The 16,671-nt window shown below is 37.5% G+C and overlaps 1 protein-coding gene across 16 annotated transcripts in view; it reads left to right on the plus strand.

Annotated features, from left to right (window-relative positions):
* Positions 1 to 16,671, plus strand: part of Piezo (piezo type mechanosensitive ion channel component) — a 160,042-nt gene that overhangs the window by 120,705 nt on the left and 22,666 nt on the right. For 11 of the 16 annotated variants that reach the window (XM_087354064.1, XM_087354067.1, XM_087354071.1 and 8 more), the window contains 5 exons: positions 1,720 to 1,815; positions 8,754 to 9,024; positions 10,854 to 11,020; positions 11,799 to 12,105; positions 15,503 to 15,675. In XM_087354064.1, coding sequence (XP_087210190.1) covers positions 1,720 to 1,815; positions 8,754 to 9,024; positions 10,854 to 11,020; positions 11,799 to 12,105; positions 15,503 to 15,675 — 1,014 coding nt within the window. The remainder of the gene's footprint in view (positions 1 to 1,719; positions 1,816 to 8,753; positions 9,025 to 10,853; positions 11,021 to 11,798; positions 12,106 to 15,502; positions 15,676 to 16,671) is intronic. The other 5 variants (XM_087354072.1, XM_087354075.1, XM_087354074.1 and 2 more) reach the window with 1 other exon arrangement.

The following is a 16,671-nucleotide window of genomic DNA, read 5'->3' on the forward strand; positions in this document are numbered from 1 at the left end:
ACTGAAAATATAATCTCATTATATATCTCAGGTGAGGCTCAAAATTAGCTGTTGTTTTCAGTTACAGTTTTGTTTTATCAGTACTGTATACTTTGCATAATCTAAACTTTATATCTTCAGTTCAAGGTATACTTTGACTAAAACAAGAAGTTTAACAAAGCTAAACTTTAGCTCCACTCTGAATTAATGGATTTTTTATTTTGGCTATTATGTGTTTTACTGCTTTAGAAGATTTTTTCCCCCTTCCCATCAAATATAGCTGCTAGTCTGCTTTCATTATGAAGGCTTAAGTATCAGTATTATGTTAAGACTGCAAGTAACTAATCAGGATTTGGAAACTGTTGATCAGTTGATTTACATTCATTGTAGTACCTGCCTGATCTTTGCTAACATATCACCCATCTAGGTCAAATTTATTTAGACAGCTGTATTGTCACACTCAATCCAACTTAGCACTGGAATAAGATATTTTTGAATTTCACATTGAATTTGATACAGAAATCCCTTGGAGGTTCATTTATTTCAGCATATGATACATAACTAGAACCATTTTCAGTTTATGTTGTTTAAATTTGAATTGTCAGTTTCAGTTCAACACTGAACAGGACATGACTTCCAGTAGGTCACATCCAAGTCCAGAAAATGCCTTAAAAGGTTTAAATATTTTCATAACTTTGTGAACTTCGACTGTGATCCTGAATGTTGACTGGTGACATCTTAGATCTGTGTCCATATTTATTCCCCTACAGTAATTTTCCAGTCTTTCCAAATTTTGTTGTAATTGATTTAATAAATCATGAACATGTTACAGCTGTGCCAAACAACATGAACGTTATAAAAAGCAATTTAAAGTTTTTATTATTCTTGAAAGTGTTGAAATAATTTTTGTATAATGTTTTTTTGGGTCACATTAATTTTGCATTTAACACCATGGGTGTCCTATGAAATAAGATAGGCTTCCATTCTCAAAAGCTCAACTTCATGGTTTTAATGCAAGATATATATTTCATGGTAGTTTGTTGAGACTCATGTTTCCATGTTGTGATGTGTTGGTTTGCCCATGTGTTGAAGAGACTTCTTACTGTTGATAGAGACAACACATTTCTCTGAAATGTCAGCAGGCCAGCCAACCACAACACGGTATCATCACCCAGAAATAAATACTGCTTAGTAAGATTTAAGGTTATCATGGCAGTGAGTACAAAGATAACTGTCTTCTGGGTTGAAAGTGTGTTGTCCGGTAGAAATTACCTCTCTCTCTTGCATGTCCTTCCCCCTCCTGTTGACCAGGCTGTGGCATCTCCCCCTCCCCCACTCCTGTTGGCTCCCAGGCCCCTACCTGATCCTGACCTTGCTCCCCACTGGTCCAGCCAAGGTTATTCTGCCTTGACTGACTGGTTCCTATATGTCAAACCTATTCTGCACACATGGCTTACTCATCACCCTGATGATGGAGGCAGCAGGGACCTCTGAAATGTTGGTAAATTTCTACCAGACTACATGGTGCTACAACCCAGAAGACAGTCATCATCTTAATACTACTTGCCTACTGAATTTGGCTTAAATCAGGCAGAATGTATACATAAATGCTTATACATTTAGAAAGTGGCCCAATATGACAGTGTTTCTACCCTGGTGCATGAGAAGGACAAGTGCATGTGGTACTGGGATATGGTGTGGGTAGTGTTTGTGTGTAGCTTGGCTCTGTCTCCCCCGCAGACCCCGTGTATGGGCGATGGAAATGCTGACTATACCTGAGATCCGTGTTCTGGCCCCTAGTATGGAGCGTGGCCTTGATTTGTCTGATGCTGACAGGTAACCTGTCATGTTCCTTGTCTGTGGATGCATGGTCAATGTTGTGCATGCCAGCATAATGCTTAAAGAAATGAAACTCAATGTTGAGAAACTGATTTCTTAACTACATGGCACACTTCATGAGCACAGGATCATGGAAAGAATCTTAATCTGCTGGAGAATGCAGAAGTCGATTGAACCCCTAGGGTTATGTGAGATATTTCATGATGTTCACTGCAGAATGTGAGAAGTTAATTTCTTGTTTATTGGTATTACTTTAAGACAAATTCACAAATAAGTGCTTTTTATTTTTTAAATTTTAGATAGAACTCTTGATTAAAATTAGATTTGGTGTAAACATGATATTTATTCTAAGATATGGGGACTGCTGCTTTATTTATGAATTCTGTTACAGTGTTTTCTGCTTGTATAGTGAATATGAATAATTACACACTATGAACATCACATTTGAGTGGTTAACACTCGTGCTTAGTATTTAGCAGGTCTCATCTGCTAATCTTGGCGTACAGACTTGATATATTCACTTTGATGTTTTTGTGATTTATCTCGGTCCCTCAGGAAAAATCTTGGGCTAATACCTTCAAATAAGCCATGCTTACTTCCTTCTACATTGTTTATAAATCACCATTCACAATCAGTCTTTCATTGATGCTGCATAACCCACAAAATGGAGAAAGCATCAGTAAATATTTCTCTCCGCCTTTCTTTTTCTTTAGAAGTTAATTATTATTGGATTCTGTAAAATTGTTTAACTGTCTGGGAATCAGGTCATGTGAATGTCATGGAGTGAAGAAAGAAGTGAGAAATTCTCTGAAAGAAATTGTAATTTGGACAGAGGTTCAAATATATTAATTGTTAGAGGAAGGAGCTTTTGGAGAGGAAAAGTTTGGATAGTGCTGATTTAACTGAAGACATTGGTTTCTTTGGCTTGAGTGGCATTTCTGTGCATTACTATGCTGGTATGTGCTGCCTCTTCTTGACATTATTTGTTAGTTTCTTTAACTTGTCTTTGGTTTCAGTGTTGTCCATCTCCAGCAGAATGGCATATTTGAGTGTTGGTTAAGTAACCTGTATAGTTTCTGTTAACAAGAAAAAATTATAATGTTAGAACTTCCATTGTGTTCTTGTTATGAATGGGACCGTTAAATGATCTTCCTTGTTTGTTTGTGCATGATTGATGTTACCGTTGTTTAATGTTTCAGTTCCACAAGGCCTTCAAAGCAAGATTTTTACTACATTGGAAGGTGTTATGTACTAACATTGCTTTTGTATGCACATATTAATGTAATACTTATACAGAGGAAGTTTTGATTAGATTAATATATTAGTGACTTACATACTAAATATGTTCATATAAAATTATAGAAATGTTTGCTTTTATAAAATGTGTACAGAGATAGCATTATTCAGGAAATATTCAAGGATAATTTGGATATATGAATTCTGCTTAAACTGTTTGCTTTCATTTGGACCTGTATGTAAAAATGTGAAGTGTAAGAGTCAGTTGAGTTACTCTATTATGTTATTGTTATAGACCTTTGAATATTATTCTCTTAACCAGTTACGTTATCAAAGACTGAACTGAAGTCTTTTTGGGCAGTCACTAAGTCAATATGAAATAAAATTTCATTGTTTTGAAGAGGCTATTTTGTCTTCTTAATCAGAGACCATCTTAAAAATGTTAGACTTTTATTCCATATTGATACTAGATATGCTAATCACCCAATAAGACTGTCATTGTTCTGTCACCATGAGAACTTTATGAAGTATAAAGTCATTCACAGTTCACAGGTTTAAGTGAGGTATGCTGCTAGCAGTTATGCAACAAAACACTGTTTTAACCATGTTAAGTATGTGTCACAGCTTTGTGCACAGTCCAGTATGCAGTGCATCACACTAGCATACTCCTAAACCATTCACCTTGGCATTAAGGCATCTATCCTCATACTGAAGAAGCCATCCCATTACATGTCAATGTTTGCACTTACAGGAGAGTAGATATAGCTCCTACTCATTCTCAGCCTTGGCACTAGAAGGGGATAAGTGGTAAGGAACATGCCCTGGCCATGCTTTATCCCTGGGAAAGGACCCTGCTAGCTAACTCAGAGGCTAGAAGAAAATCCTCTTCCTCTGTAGGGGATTGAATCCTGATCACCCAGCCCATTGCCAGTCATTGTATTGACTGAGCTGCCCAGCTCATCGTTAGCCTCATAATACAAGGGTTTAAATCCCATATTCTCATATGATAGGGTTTAATCATGGATTAGAGTTTAGCAAATGAATATCAATCCAAAATGAAACATCATAGAAACTATACCTCTGTCATAGTATTCTCAAATGGTCAAGAATAAATTGGTTTATAGAACATTGGTACTAACCTGTACTTGGCATTGTTTATTCAGTTTGTCTGTTACACACACACACACACCCATTAGTGTTAATATATAATTCACAATATTTAAAGACCTATATAATATACTGCTAAACAAGGATTATACCATAACTGAGGCACATTGCTGGCTTCTGACTGGAAGTTTGTGTTAATTTCCTGAACAGTTTATGTGGGATTTGTGGTGAAAGAAATGGCATTGGGCAGGCATTTCTCCAAGTACTTCAGTTTTCCCATGTCAGTAAACTATAATTCTAAAAATGCTCAGGACTCGTCAATCACCAACCCTGAGATGTGTAACAAGCCTGACTTTCCAGCTCAGTTATTACATCATCCTTTTTCAGTCATCTTCATAAAGTGGGGTTGAATTATGTTCTTGGGTATATTAAAGAATTCCTTTCAGACCCAGAGCAAATAATCTGGAATAATTTAATTTTGGGAGTTGGTGGTTTTCTAAACAATACAAAATGTAAGGATTTTTTCCCTTCATATATCCTTGTGTTCCTTTGGATTAAATTAACATAAAGATTTGTAACACAGGCAGAGACATGTAGAATTGTGCAGTGTGAGATTCCTAGACCTTGTTTTGATATGATAAGAAATAAATAATATCTTGATCCACACAGTTATGCATTATGGGTTTGTGAGATTTATAAAATTAATTTATAATATGGGGGTTCTATATGTATATGTGTGTGTGTTGATGTGTAACAGTGAAAAATTTGACTATGTAATCATAGTCTTTCAGTTGCATATTAATATTTAACTAATTGATGTTCATACACATGGAAAGTGACATACTTTTGTGCACAGTGTGATGAACTTCAGGTTCCATAAAAGCATGGAATTTTTATTGCTGAATAACTGTAAAACTTTTCTTGAAAGATTGTGAGCCATATACTTTGTTATTGGCATACAGTTTTTGATAGACATTGATATGAGAGATTTAGAAAGGTTAAAATATAATGAGCAAGTTAATATATTTAAATAAAATTGTATTCATTTGGACAATGGTAGCTGTCATTGTGCAGTTAGGACAATGTACATTACATAACATGATACGTCTTTGTGTTTTAGTGACTTGCATTGTGATTCACTGCATGTGCACGTGCATGTTCCATGCACATTGTTGCATGTTTGTTCTTATCACTGGCTCTAGTACCATCTGTACAGGCAAGTGCTTCTTCTTCTTCAAAGGGCTTGGTAAGGAGGCATCTCTGTTATTATTGTGTTTAACTTACAAATGTTTCATAATATTTCAATTCCTGCTTACAGAGACAGCATGTTGAGTATAATAAGTTTGGGTTATCTGTCATAAGTGTTGATGTTGGTTGCCATGTGAACAAGTATACATACTGGTGTAAAGGCTCCATAGTCATGTAACAATATTTTTAGCTTCTGCTATTTGCAGAGAGTTTGCAAATACCAGACCCAAGTACATAAGCTTTTACAATGATAGGATGTTTTGACGTAACCGTGGAGGTTGTGAAACAAAAGTGGGAAGATTTCGGGTTCACACAGTGGTGAGTTTGGAGATGACTGTCTTCTGGGTTGTTACACTGCATAGTCTGGTGGAGGTTGCTGATGTTTCAAAGGTGCTCGCTGCCTCCATCATCAGGGTGATGATTGCCCTGATGATGGATGTCCTTGTGGACAGGAAGTATTTCACATGTTCCAGTGTGTTCAGCAACAACTTTGTCACTGCTAGTTCTCTGGCATTATTCATTCATCTCATATTCTTTGTTTTTGTGTACCAGGTCTGAAACAAGGAATATAAATCATAATAAAAAGATCCTCAAAGGGGGAGAGATGAGAAATGCATATAAAATGTTAGCTGACAAATGACAAGACCACTTTTGGAGATCGGTGTGTGTTAGTGGATAATATTCAGTTAGTTTTGGATGAGGTCTATTGGCAGAGTTTCGTGGACATACTAATGAACGTTTGGGTTTCAAAGCTGAGAGACTGTCAACATTCAAAGTTAGAAACAGCACCATGGAACTTGGTATGTTGGTTGAAAAGACCAGTAGAGTGATGAGTAATATAGGATCATCAAATTCAGTGTCAGATCTGAGAGTGCAACCACTGTGAAAATCTGCAATCCTGATTAATTTGGACATTGTAGCACTGATCACAAATATGTATTCAGCCTCCTTCACTAGAAAGTTAGACTGTAGAGTGCCCTGACATGAAGAATAATATCTCTCATACTTCACATAATGACCTGACATGCTTTGTTTTCAATTCCATATCTTAAATATTTTACGTCAGTGATGGGCCATTACACTGGTAAGTGCTTTATTTTATTTCAGATACAACTTCTTTTAATGTACAAATAATTAGTTTACAAACTTGAAATGGCATTTTAAGTCCAGCAAAGCATCGTGAAATAAAGGACCAAAAATTTCTGTCTCCAAGGACTGAAGTTACAATTTAAGAATTCAAGTTGCTACAGCAGTTTTTTAATTATATGTGATTGACCTCTAACTACTTGAAATATCATAATCTTGCATAGCAATAAATGCACAACTTTTTTAACACTGTAAATACAAGGTTTATATTAATAATGCACATTTAAATTAAATTGACCCGTGAACTGTGATTTGTGCATAAGTACATTTATTTGACTTTATAACACTTCATGTACCATGTATTGTGGCCGTGCCATAGCTCATAAGTTAGAACTAATTGGTTTCTCGCTCCAGATTCCTTTGTTCAGTTCTGCAGTAGTCTGTGTGGGACTTGTGATGAACAAAGTGGCATTGGGTCAAGTTTTTCTCAAGCCATTTAAGTTTTCCCTTACCAGTTATCATTCCAGTAATGCTTCCTATTCACTGTTACTGCCTCTGGGTGTGCAGTCATTGAACTATGCATTACATGACAACTGCTGTCCTTGGTTGCAAAACCACCTGGACTCATTACTAACTGCTAATGCTATTGGATTTGGGAGCATAATTTTTCATATAAATATAGTACTTCATTACTTCATCAGTTTGATAGCACAGAAATCTTGGCATATTGTGGAACAACTAGTTGCTCTAAGACTTGGGCAGAATAATATAGCATTAGACACCTGATTTCAGAACTTCCAGAATCGGAATTTTTGCATTTTATTAGTAGTGTTGTTAGAAAAACAGCATTCTGGCATTTAGAGTAAGTAAATCTACTTACACTTAACACTTTCCTTGTACCATTTACTAATCTGTATAGTGTTTGGTGGTAACAGTCTAGCTTATTCAGGTTTTTAAATTTTATTTTCTATGATTTTAGGAGCATCAAAAGGGTTGAAACTGTTGATAACTTAAAATGTTGCTTTTAGGTCACCAAATTAGATCACATGGTTATTTTAATCTGATGTGGGTTTCAGAATTTGCCATTATCATCTATTGTTATATGCTTTATAACACACTAACCTCCTTGCAGTATTTTCCTTCTTTGTCATTTGTGTTCCATGGCACTGTAGAATTCATACTGTATTTTAAATATGATTTACAATTACTAACCAGTTTACAAATGATGGTGCTTTCTTCCTATCTTCTCATAATACTAAGGAGATATTTTATAAACTGATCCTACTCTCTGCAGTCATGTTGTAAAATTTCCATGAAGATGAATAACAATTCCATATAATGAATATTTATATTTAACTGTTTAGTGGGAAATCACAGTAATAAATGAGCTTAAAATATGAACGATTAGACAAAAATAAACAATGTTGCCTAGAATTTTATACTGGAACTTGCTTCACTCTTTATTGTTGTTCTGTCATGACTTATTTTCCAGTATGTTCAACAAGAAGACAGTTATACCACATTCTCCCTTATTAGATGCAACAAAGTATTATAAATTTGTTAGGCTTTTATATTGTGCATCTTACCTCATACACCAAGACATTCTTGTCTCTTACTTTATATGTTATAATAGACTTACATTATACATTCAAACATTTAAGTAGTGTTATTGAATTTTTAGGTTAATATTATCTGTGATTGGAAAAATGTTGTTTCCAGAATGCTAGGTTTTTATATTAATGTATCAGTGTGGACTGCAAACATATCAAGCTCTAAAAGTGATTATACTGCCTTTGAAATGTTGGAATTAATGATATGATATTACAGATTCATGCTTAAGTTGGATTGTCCTTGAATTGCTAATCCATATTGAGACTGAGTCATCTCCCAAGTCTTTTATTGTCAAGTCTAGTGCTACCGTATAACCAGTATACGGTGATTTCCAGTATGTATCACAGCACTTGTGGCACTGGCAGATTTCTGTGTCCAAGATAAACCTAATGTATGGGAAATTAAATGTTTTATGTTTTAGTTCTATCTCTAAAACACACATAAATTACAGGTAATGGAAAACTAGCTTCCAGGCTTTGTCCAGATTGGATTGTGGCAGGTCTAGCAGAACCTGTTTTATTGGCTCAGACAGTGCTTGGGCAGGGACTGTTACAGAGTAATGCAGTTCTATTGGTTGCTGAAACATGCTTGGCTTGTATACTGTAAGATTTGGACACTTATGATACGATGCCTTACAAATTTTTTAGCCACCAGCCACCAGTGAGTCTCGAACAGATGGACGAAACACAGGAGCTGAGCGCAAAGGACCAGGCTCCTTTCGTGCGACTTGTCCTGGCATTGTGGTTTGCCATCATCTCACACTCAGACCTTGTGTGTTACTTCATGGTGTTCCTGTATCAAACAAAATCAGCAACCATCTTGTCTCTACCACTGCCACTTATGGTGTTTTTGTGGGGAACACTTACAATTCCAAGACCCACTAAAACCTTCTGGGTGACCATGATTGCTTACACTGAGGTATGTGCAGCGAAAATTGTAAACCAAAGGGGAAGAGATGGTTATGATGTGATGTTTCATATGACTTCTAATGGGAGCTTTAATTTTATGAAGTAATGTATAGTTATTACTACATTCAAATCATGTTTAATTTCGGTCTAAATTGAACAAGAAGGTATAAATACATTTTAATTACATCTGTAACATTTTTGTACAATGTTACAGGAGGCTGGATAAAACTACATAAAGAGGAGCTTTATAATTCATATTATTCAGAAAATATTAGGTTCATCAAATCAAAAAGGATGAGATTTGCAGGGCGTATAGATGGGAGATATTTGTACAGTATTTTATTCTGAAATCCTGAAGGGAAGAGACCGCTTGAGAGACGTAGGCATTGGCAGAAGGATAACAATAATAAAATGAGTCTAAAACAAGTAGGATATGGCATGGATAAATGTGTCTCAGGGTAGGGTCAACTGGTGGGCTCTTGTGGGCACACCGTTGGGTCCTACAGAAGGTATGGAATTGGCTAGATGGGAGTCTGTCCTCTACACTACTCCATGGAGTTGACTGTTTAAATTGAAAAGTATGTAATTAAAAATTACAGCCATTGATCTTTATTGTCCATGCATGTTAGCTTATGTGCATATTCTTTTTTGTTACAATGTAGGAGAGAAATATATTGCATTGGCTTAATTAAAATCGAGTATGTAAAAAGGACTAGAGTTTTTCTTGAATACTAAACACATATATGTTAAAAATGAAACAACTATCTCATAACTTGATGGTGTATTACATTCAGTGTTGCTGTTTTTCTGCACATCTTCGATCTTTAATATTGTAAAACAAGACCATTACAGAAGATTTCTGTCTTCTGGGTTGTTGCACTGTGTAGTCTGGTCGATGTTTACCAACGTTTCAGAGGTCATACTGCCTCCGTCATCAGGGCGATGAATATGCCAATAGGGTGGGTGGGGCTCCTATAAACCTAGCCCCACCCACCCACCCTATTGACATATTCATCGCCTGATGACGGAGGCAGTATGACCTCTGAAACATTGGTAAACATCGACCAGACTACACAGCGCAACAACCCAGAAGACAGAAATCTTCATACTCACCACTGTGAAAACCTCAAGTCTTACAATACCATTACATTTTGGGAGCTGCTGGCTCTGCTCCTGTCTTCACATGAAAATACCTATTCTGGTAGGCCTGATATAAGGGGCTAATCTCAGTCCCTGGAATAGGTATTTTCACCTGAAGGCGGGAGCAGAGCCGGCTCCCTAAATATAATGGTCTTGTTTTTGGTAAATTTAATGATGGATGAAGAAGAGAAAAACAGCAATATTGAATGTAACTCCTTGCTACTATAATCCAGGTGTTCAATAATGCTAATGCCAGATTTCACTATTGGACACAATATTTAGTCACATTCAGCTACCTCCCATACTCAGTGCATCACATTAGCAAACCATTAACTGCTAACCCCAGAATTAGTCTTGCTGGCAGCCCTGTGGTACAGGGATTTAAATCGCATGTTCCCTTCGTTAAAGGTTAACTTCCCATCTCATCTGGTTTCTAAATGGTGGCATTCTGAGATGTTTCAGTACCAAAATATGGTATGCACTTCTTGTCTCCTCCATTCATGCCACATTCAAATTTGATACAGCTCTCTAATGTTGAATATTATGATTGCTCTGATCCAGTGTAGGTATCTTGCAGATAAGTATACGGCATAATTGTACAGTTGTTTCCAGATAAGTTCAATTGCTCAGCAAGTAATTAACAATAGAATATAGCTGCTTCTGTTACCAAGATGATCAGTGGTAATTGGGTCTGTGCAGGTCATTGTTATTGTGAAATGGATGTTCCAATTTGAGTTCCTGCCATGGAATGGGACTGAAGTAATTGAGAAGAACCCATTCTTCCCTCCCAGAATCATTGGAATTGAGAGCAAACCAAACTACGCCACATATGACTTGTTCTTACTTCTCATCATATTCTTTCACAGGTAACAGTGAAGTGATGGTTTATTAGCCCTAACTGCTGTACATAATATACAGCAGGCAGGCAGTTTTATCAGCTAGTTTATGAATAATTTATTTTATTGCTACAAATTACATTAGTCAAAACAACTTTAATTAATACAAAATAATTCCTTATTTTTTTAAATTTCAGCGTCCTTAGTATTTATATACTATCTTAAAGATGTTATTAGTAGTCATGATATAGTGGATAATGCTTGTCCTTTGTGCTCAAGATGTCCAGATTTTAATCACGACCTGGTTGCCCCCACGGAGACTTTTTGAACTTTTGTCAGTCACACCACGCAGAAGCTACATAGTCTCTGGATTCTTAGAAACCCTCAACCTTTGTTCTTCCGTTAGTATTAAAGATTTGAGTTTGATAGCCTTACAAAACTATCGGAAAAATTATAGTTTTATATGTCCACATAACTGAATGTTACTTTAAATATCCCAGATTATAAATGAATATGGTTTAAGACAATAATTTCTATGTCTCAAGTCATTATTACTTATCATCATTTTACTGTTCATTTGAAGATTGCTTCTGACTTGTCCACAAGTCTGTGTTTAAATTTCTTACTGGGAGAATGTCTGTTTTGACATAAGTTACTCTGAGGTTTTATATCTCCACACAGAAATGCTGAAATTATGCCTTTCCATTTCATCATCTATAAGCATCTTTCCAAAAACCATATGACACATTCAGCTTATAATGTGTTATTAAAATTGAAAGATTATATCGTAATAAACTGTTTATTGCAGATATATGTTGAAATCCCTTGGTCTGTGGAAAACAACATATGAAGACCCTGTAATGTTCAAAGAAAAGGAACAGAAGTTCCGTTTAGATCCTGAAGGAGACTCAGTAGGTCTACATCGGGTGGATGAAGAAGACACTTTAACAGCAGATGCTGATCCACCAGTCGGCAAGGAGCTGGCTATCCTGAAACATGGAGGAAGCAGGTTATCATATTCAGCACCTGGTCTAGGCAACTCTGGATCATCATCACAGCTTGGACGAAGTTCTGGTTTGCGTCGCCGCTCATCAGCTGGCAATGTATCAGATCAGGTGAGATATTCTGATAGAATTGGTTCATATGCACATGATCATTTCTTTTCCCATGTTTGGCAACGCCCATTTGGGTGTTCCAGTGCTAGTGAGAGTAGTGACCCACTAACTCTGCACAATTTATACTCAATCCTGATTTGACTGCCATAGCCATCTAGCAGTGAAACAGGAGACTTGGGTGAGAAATGGCTGCTGATGTTTTGCTGACAAAACATCTTGTATCATGCTCGTAAGGTTGTTTTGCATTCTGTAAATCTATGACATGGGACCTCCGGGTTTACTTCCCCTCCAAAGGAAGTTGTGCTATGGATTTTTATCACCCTTAAAATTCCATCGACCTTTGCCAGGTTTGAACCCGCGAACCTGGGGTCCAGTGGCGAGCACGCTAGCCACTAGTCCACCGAGGGCGACATATGCACATGATGTTGCTGTGCATTAAATAATGAAAAAATGTCCAGCTGAATAAACATATTCTCCAGTTATGTTCGTTGCTGAGATGGCTGTGTTCTGGATTGTAGCACCATGTAATCTGCTAGAATTTTACAAACATTGTAGGGGTTCTTGTTGCCTCCATCATCAGGGCAGTAATCACCCTGATGATGGAGGCAACAAAAACCTCTGAAACGTTTGTAAACTTCTGCCATACTACATGGTGCTACAACTCAGAAGACAGCCATTTTCATACTCCACTGCTTCCCAAACTTTTTCCTTTATTACCCAAAACCACTTCTCATAAAGTCCTTTTTACCCAATGAAGGTAAAACACTAACTGCACAGAAAACGTATATGACAAGTGAAGAGAGATCGGTAAAAAATGTGAAGCAAACAATAAGTTTGATGCAATGTCTTTATTTTAAACATCTCTAAACATTTTAGCAGCCACAAAAAATTTGATAATTATTCACCATGAATATTTCATCACCCAGGTCCCAGCTAATGAGTATAATGCTACTGCTCCATCTTATTTACTAGTTCCACAAAATTTGGAGCAATTTTAGACAGAGCACACCTCACATAGTTTAGGGTTCAGCAGACAGTTTCATTTTGTGCTCTTTATGAAGGCAAGAGTGGAAAATTCTACTTCACACACGTAGGTGCTCGGAAACAGCAATAATTGCATCACGGCCTCCCCAGCTACCACAGGATATTCATCGTGAATTGTTAACCAGGAAGACTCCAAATGGTCCCTTTTTTCTTCAAATAACATTATGCACTGACTTCTTGACCTAAGCTCCATCATTTGCTCTGCAAAACCATTAACACCATCGGGGATTTCAGTCAAGTCACACAGAAATGGGTGTGTCGTTACCCAAAGAAAAATCACTTTTACCCATTTTTGGGTAATTTACCCAGGTTTGGGAAGCACTGTCATACTCACTGCCATGAGAACCTGAAATTCAACCTACTCTTTTTGTTAGTTTGCATACGAGGTGCGATCTGAAAGTTTCCAGACTGCGTCAATAGAGGGCGAACCGGATGTAGTACGAGCTTCTGCCGCTAGGGGGTGCGGCCTACATTCATAGTGAATCAGTGGCATCATCGAATTAGCATTTGTTTCTTAGTTACGGGCGTTTTGGTAGTGCTTTACACCGACCCTCCTGCTATTTCGGAATGGCGTGTACATCAAATTTTGCCAAAGACTCGCCAAAACGGCTACGGAAACCTATGAAATGCTAAAGCAAGCATTTGGGAGTCCGCAATGGGTCGTGCACAAACTTTTGTGTGGCATTCACGTTTTAAAAATGGCCGAACCTCTGTCGATGATGACGAGCGTTCTGGACGACCATCTTTGAGCACAACGCCCGAAAATGTTACGAAGATTCGGCAGGCCATTCACGAAGATCGACGTCATACCATCAACGACTTGTGCGACATTGTTGGGATAGGTTATGGGACCTGTCAGCTGATTCTAAAGGAAGAACTCCACATGCGACGCATCCTGTCTGAGGACCAGAAGCAGAATCGACTTCTCGTTTGTCAGGAGCTCAAAGATCTTGCAAGAACCGACCCCAACTTCCTTTCTAAGCTCCGTGTGACTTCTTCCTCTTCCCAAAGATGAAAATTCAGCTAAACGGAAGGAGATTTGAGACGACAGAAGAGATTCAGGCAGAATCGCAGATGGTGCTTGACAGGCTGACAAAGAAAGATTTCCAGGGATGCTTCCAGGCTTGGCAGCGGCGCTGGGATCGTTGTGTTCACTCCCAGGGGAACTACTTCGAGGGTGATGGATGAATTTAATACCTGAGATAAGTTTACGGGTTTTTATACGCGCAGTCTTGAAACTTTCTGATCGCACCTCGTACCTCGTAGGTCTTGATACCCATTTACTGCAGATACAAATCTGCTGTTGCAGGGTTTATCATGTTGTTGATATCACTTCCACAGCAGCACAAACTGCTTTTTCATTAAATGGTTGACCAAATACATTTTTTGAATGAAAGTTGTAAGTCTTAATGAAATTTGAAGACTGTCATAAACCAATATAAGCAGATCTGGTCTAGTTCCTTTTCATTTACAGTGCTGATGTTATACAAGCCCATATGTGTATTCACTGTGAGATTTCAGGTTCTAATGATAGTAAATATATAGATGATTATCTGCTGGAATTTTGTACCATGTAGTTTGGCAGAAGTTTATCAGTGTTTCAAAAATACTTGGTTTCCTCATTGTGGAGGCAGCAAGCACCTCTGAAACATTGGTAAACTTCTACCAGACTACATTGCACATCATACATCTATGTATGCAATCTTGTATGATGTGCATAACATGATTGCATATAGGACTATGCCTGTCTGTCTCATCTCAAGAAGTACTGGTTGCATTTTGATGAAATAGAATGTGAATGTTATGCTAATGGAGGCCATCCAAACTCCATATTTCTTAATTTTCTACAATCTGTGATAACATGCTAAACTTGTGAGATGGGAACAACTATGGTGCCAATTAATATGGCATGGTGAAATGATGTATGGTAATATATCATTTAAACAGAATTAAGTTCCCTCCTCTCTTTCTCTCTCATATATGTATGTAGGCTGTGCAACAATAATGTGAGGGTTTATGTGAAAATTTTTGGTTTTCAATTTGACTGCAATAACCATTAAACAATTGGAGATAGATATGTGAAACTTTGTATAGGGATAGACCACAAACACATCTACATATTGCTTGTGAATTGTTGATCTTAAATTAGAAGTGACAATCATGGAAATAATTCAAAGTACTGAATTATCATCAACAAATTTGACATTCATTCAAACACTACATCAACATACATTTGGCCGTATAGACAGGAGCATTGAGAATGGCAAGGTGCAAAGAGTGCTTGTGTAAACTGTGTGTAGTCTTGTATAGATTGTATATTTCCAGTCTTCTTAACCTCCCTTTTAATCTGCAGGTGGTGACACAGGGAGGCCGACGTCTCAGTGCCTACAAGACAAGTGTAGATCAGTCTGATGCAGGAGATCATACCAGGTCCGCAGGTGAAGAACTAAGTACCTCCAACCTAATTGTGGTTCGCACTGATAAGGAAGACGTTAGTGATCACATCCCTGGCTTCCTGGTATTGGCGTAAGTACATCAAAGTCTTTTATTTCGGTGTTTGCAAGCTTCAGCTGTTGTTTTCAGTCTTCGTTAGGTTAATTCAAGCTGCTGAGAAGGTAAGAATAATAAGTACCTCAAAATTGATTAAAGACTCAGGTTACAAGCCACTTCAGGTGGCTGAATGGCGAATAAACCACGTCTTCTGCCAACGTTTCCATTAAGTGCAAGCACTTGACCTCTACTGCCAGTTCCTATTGGTCAGTGTGAAACAAAGCAACAGACAGGCCACCAGCAACACTATGCTACTACCTGCCATCCACCACCAGTTCCAATCAGCAAGCATACTACAAAAGACCAGATTTGTTACACAGCAGCCTTGAGGATGAGAGCAGAGATTGCTGTCAAAACGTTGGCAGAAGATATGGTTTATTCACCATTCAGCCACCTGACGCAGCTTGTAAACCGAGAGTCTTGCCAACTTTAATCGCTTACATATAATTTAATGTGACAGAACTTCAGAATTTGATACACTTTAAAAGTTGAATTAACTTGAACATACAGTGCTGCATTTTGCACATTTCAAGGTACATGTAATATGTCCGAGGACCAATGAATGGAAGCTTGCCTCTGAATTGAGGAGCAGGTTGATATGCTGGTAACAGAATGAGATTCAAGATGCATTCAGTCCTAATACAGTTGGGCTAATGGCTGTCCTGACTTGAGGTTTTTCTCAGTGTTTCTAGGTAATTGCATATGCTGCATCACTGTTGAATAAAAGTACTACACTTCAGAGACTATCTCTGCCGTTGTCATCGGGGAAAGAATTGGAGTGACTATCAGATATGGACAGTATAGTTGTATGTTTGTCTATCAGAGCCATCTTCTTGGCCATGAGCTAGCCAGTGAAAGATCAGGGACAATCAGTTGATCACTTGTATCTAAAGATACACATCATTGTGTGCCTTTTGATAAGTTTGTGTCATATAGTTTGGATAGTAGAAACATGAAATATGTTCAGAGTTC

Source organism: Zootermopsis nevadensis, unplaced genomic scaffold (genome assembly GCF_977971745.1).
Source record: "Zootermopsis nevadensis isolate Lab colony 2312 unplaced genomic scaffold, Znev_1.0 Znev_ptg000022l, whole genome shotgun sequence".
Classification (NCBI taxonomy): domain Eukaryota; kingdom Metazoa; phylum Arthropoda; class Insecta; order Blattodea; family Termopsidae; genus Zootermopsis; species Zootermopsis nevadensis.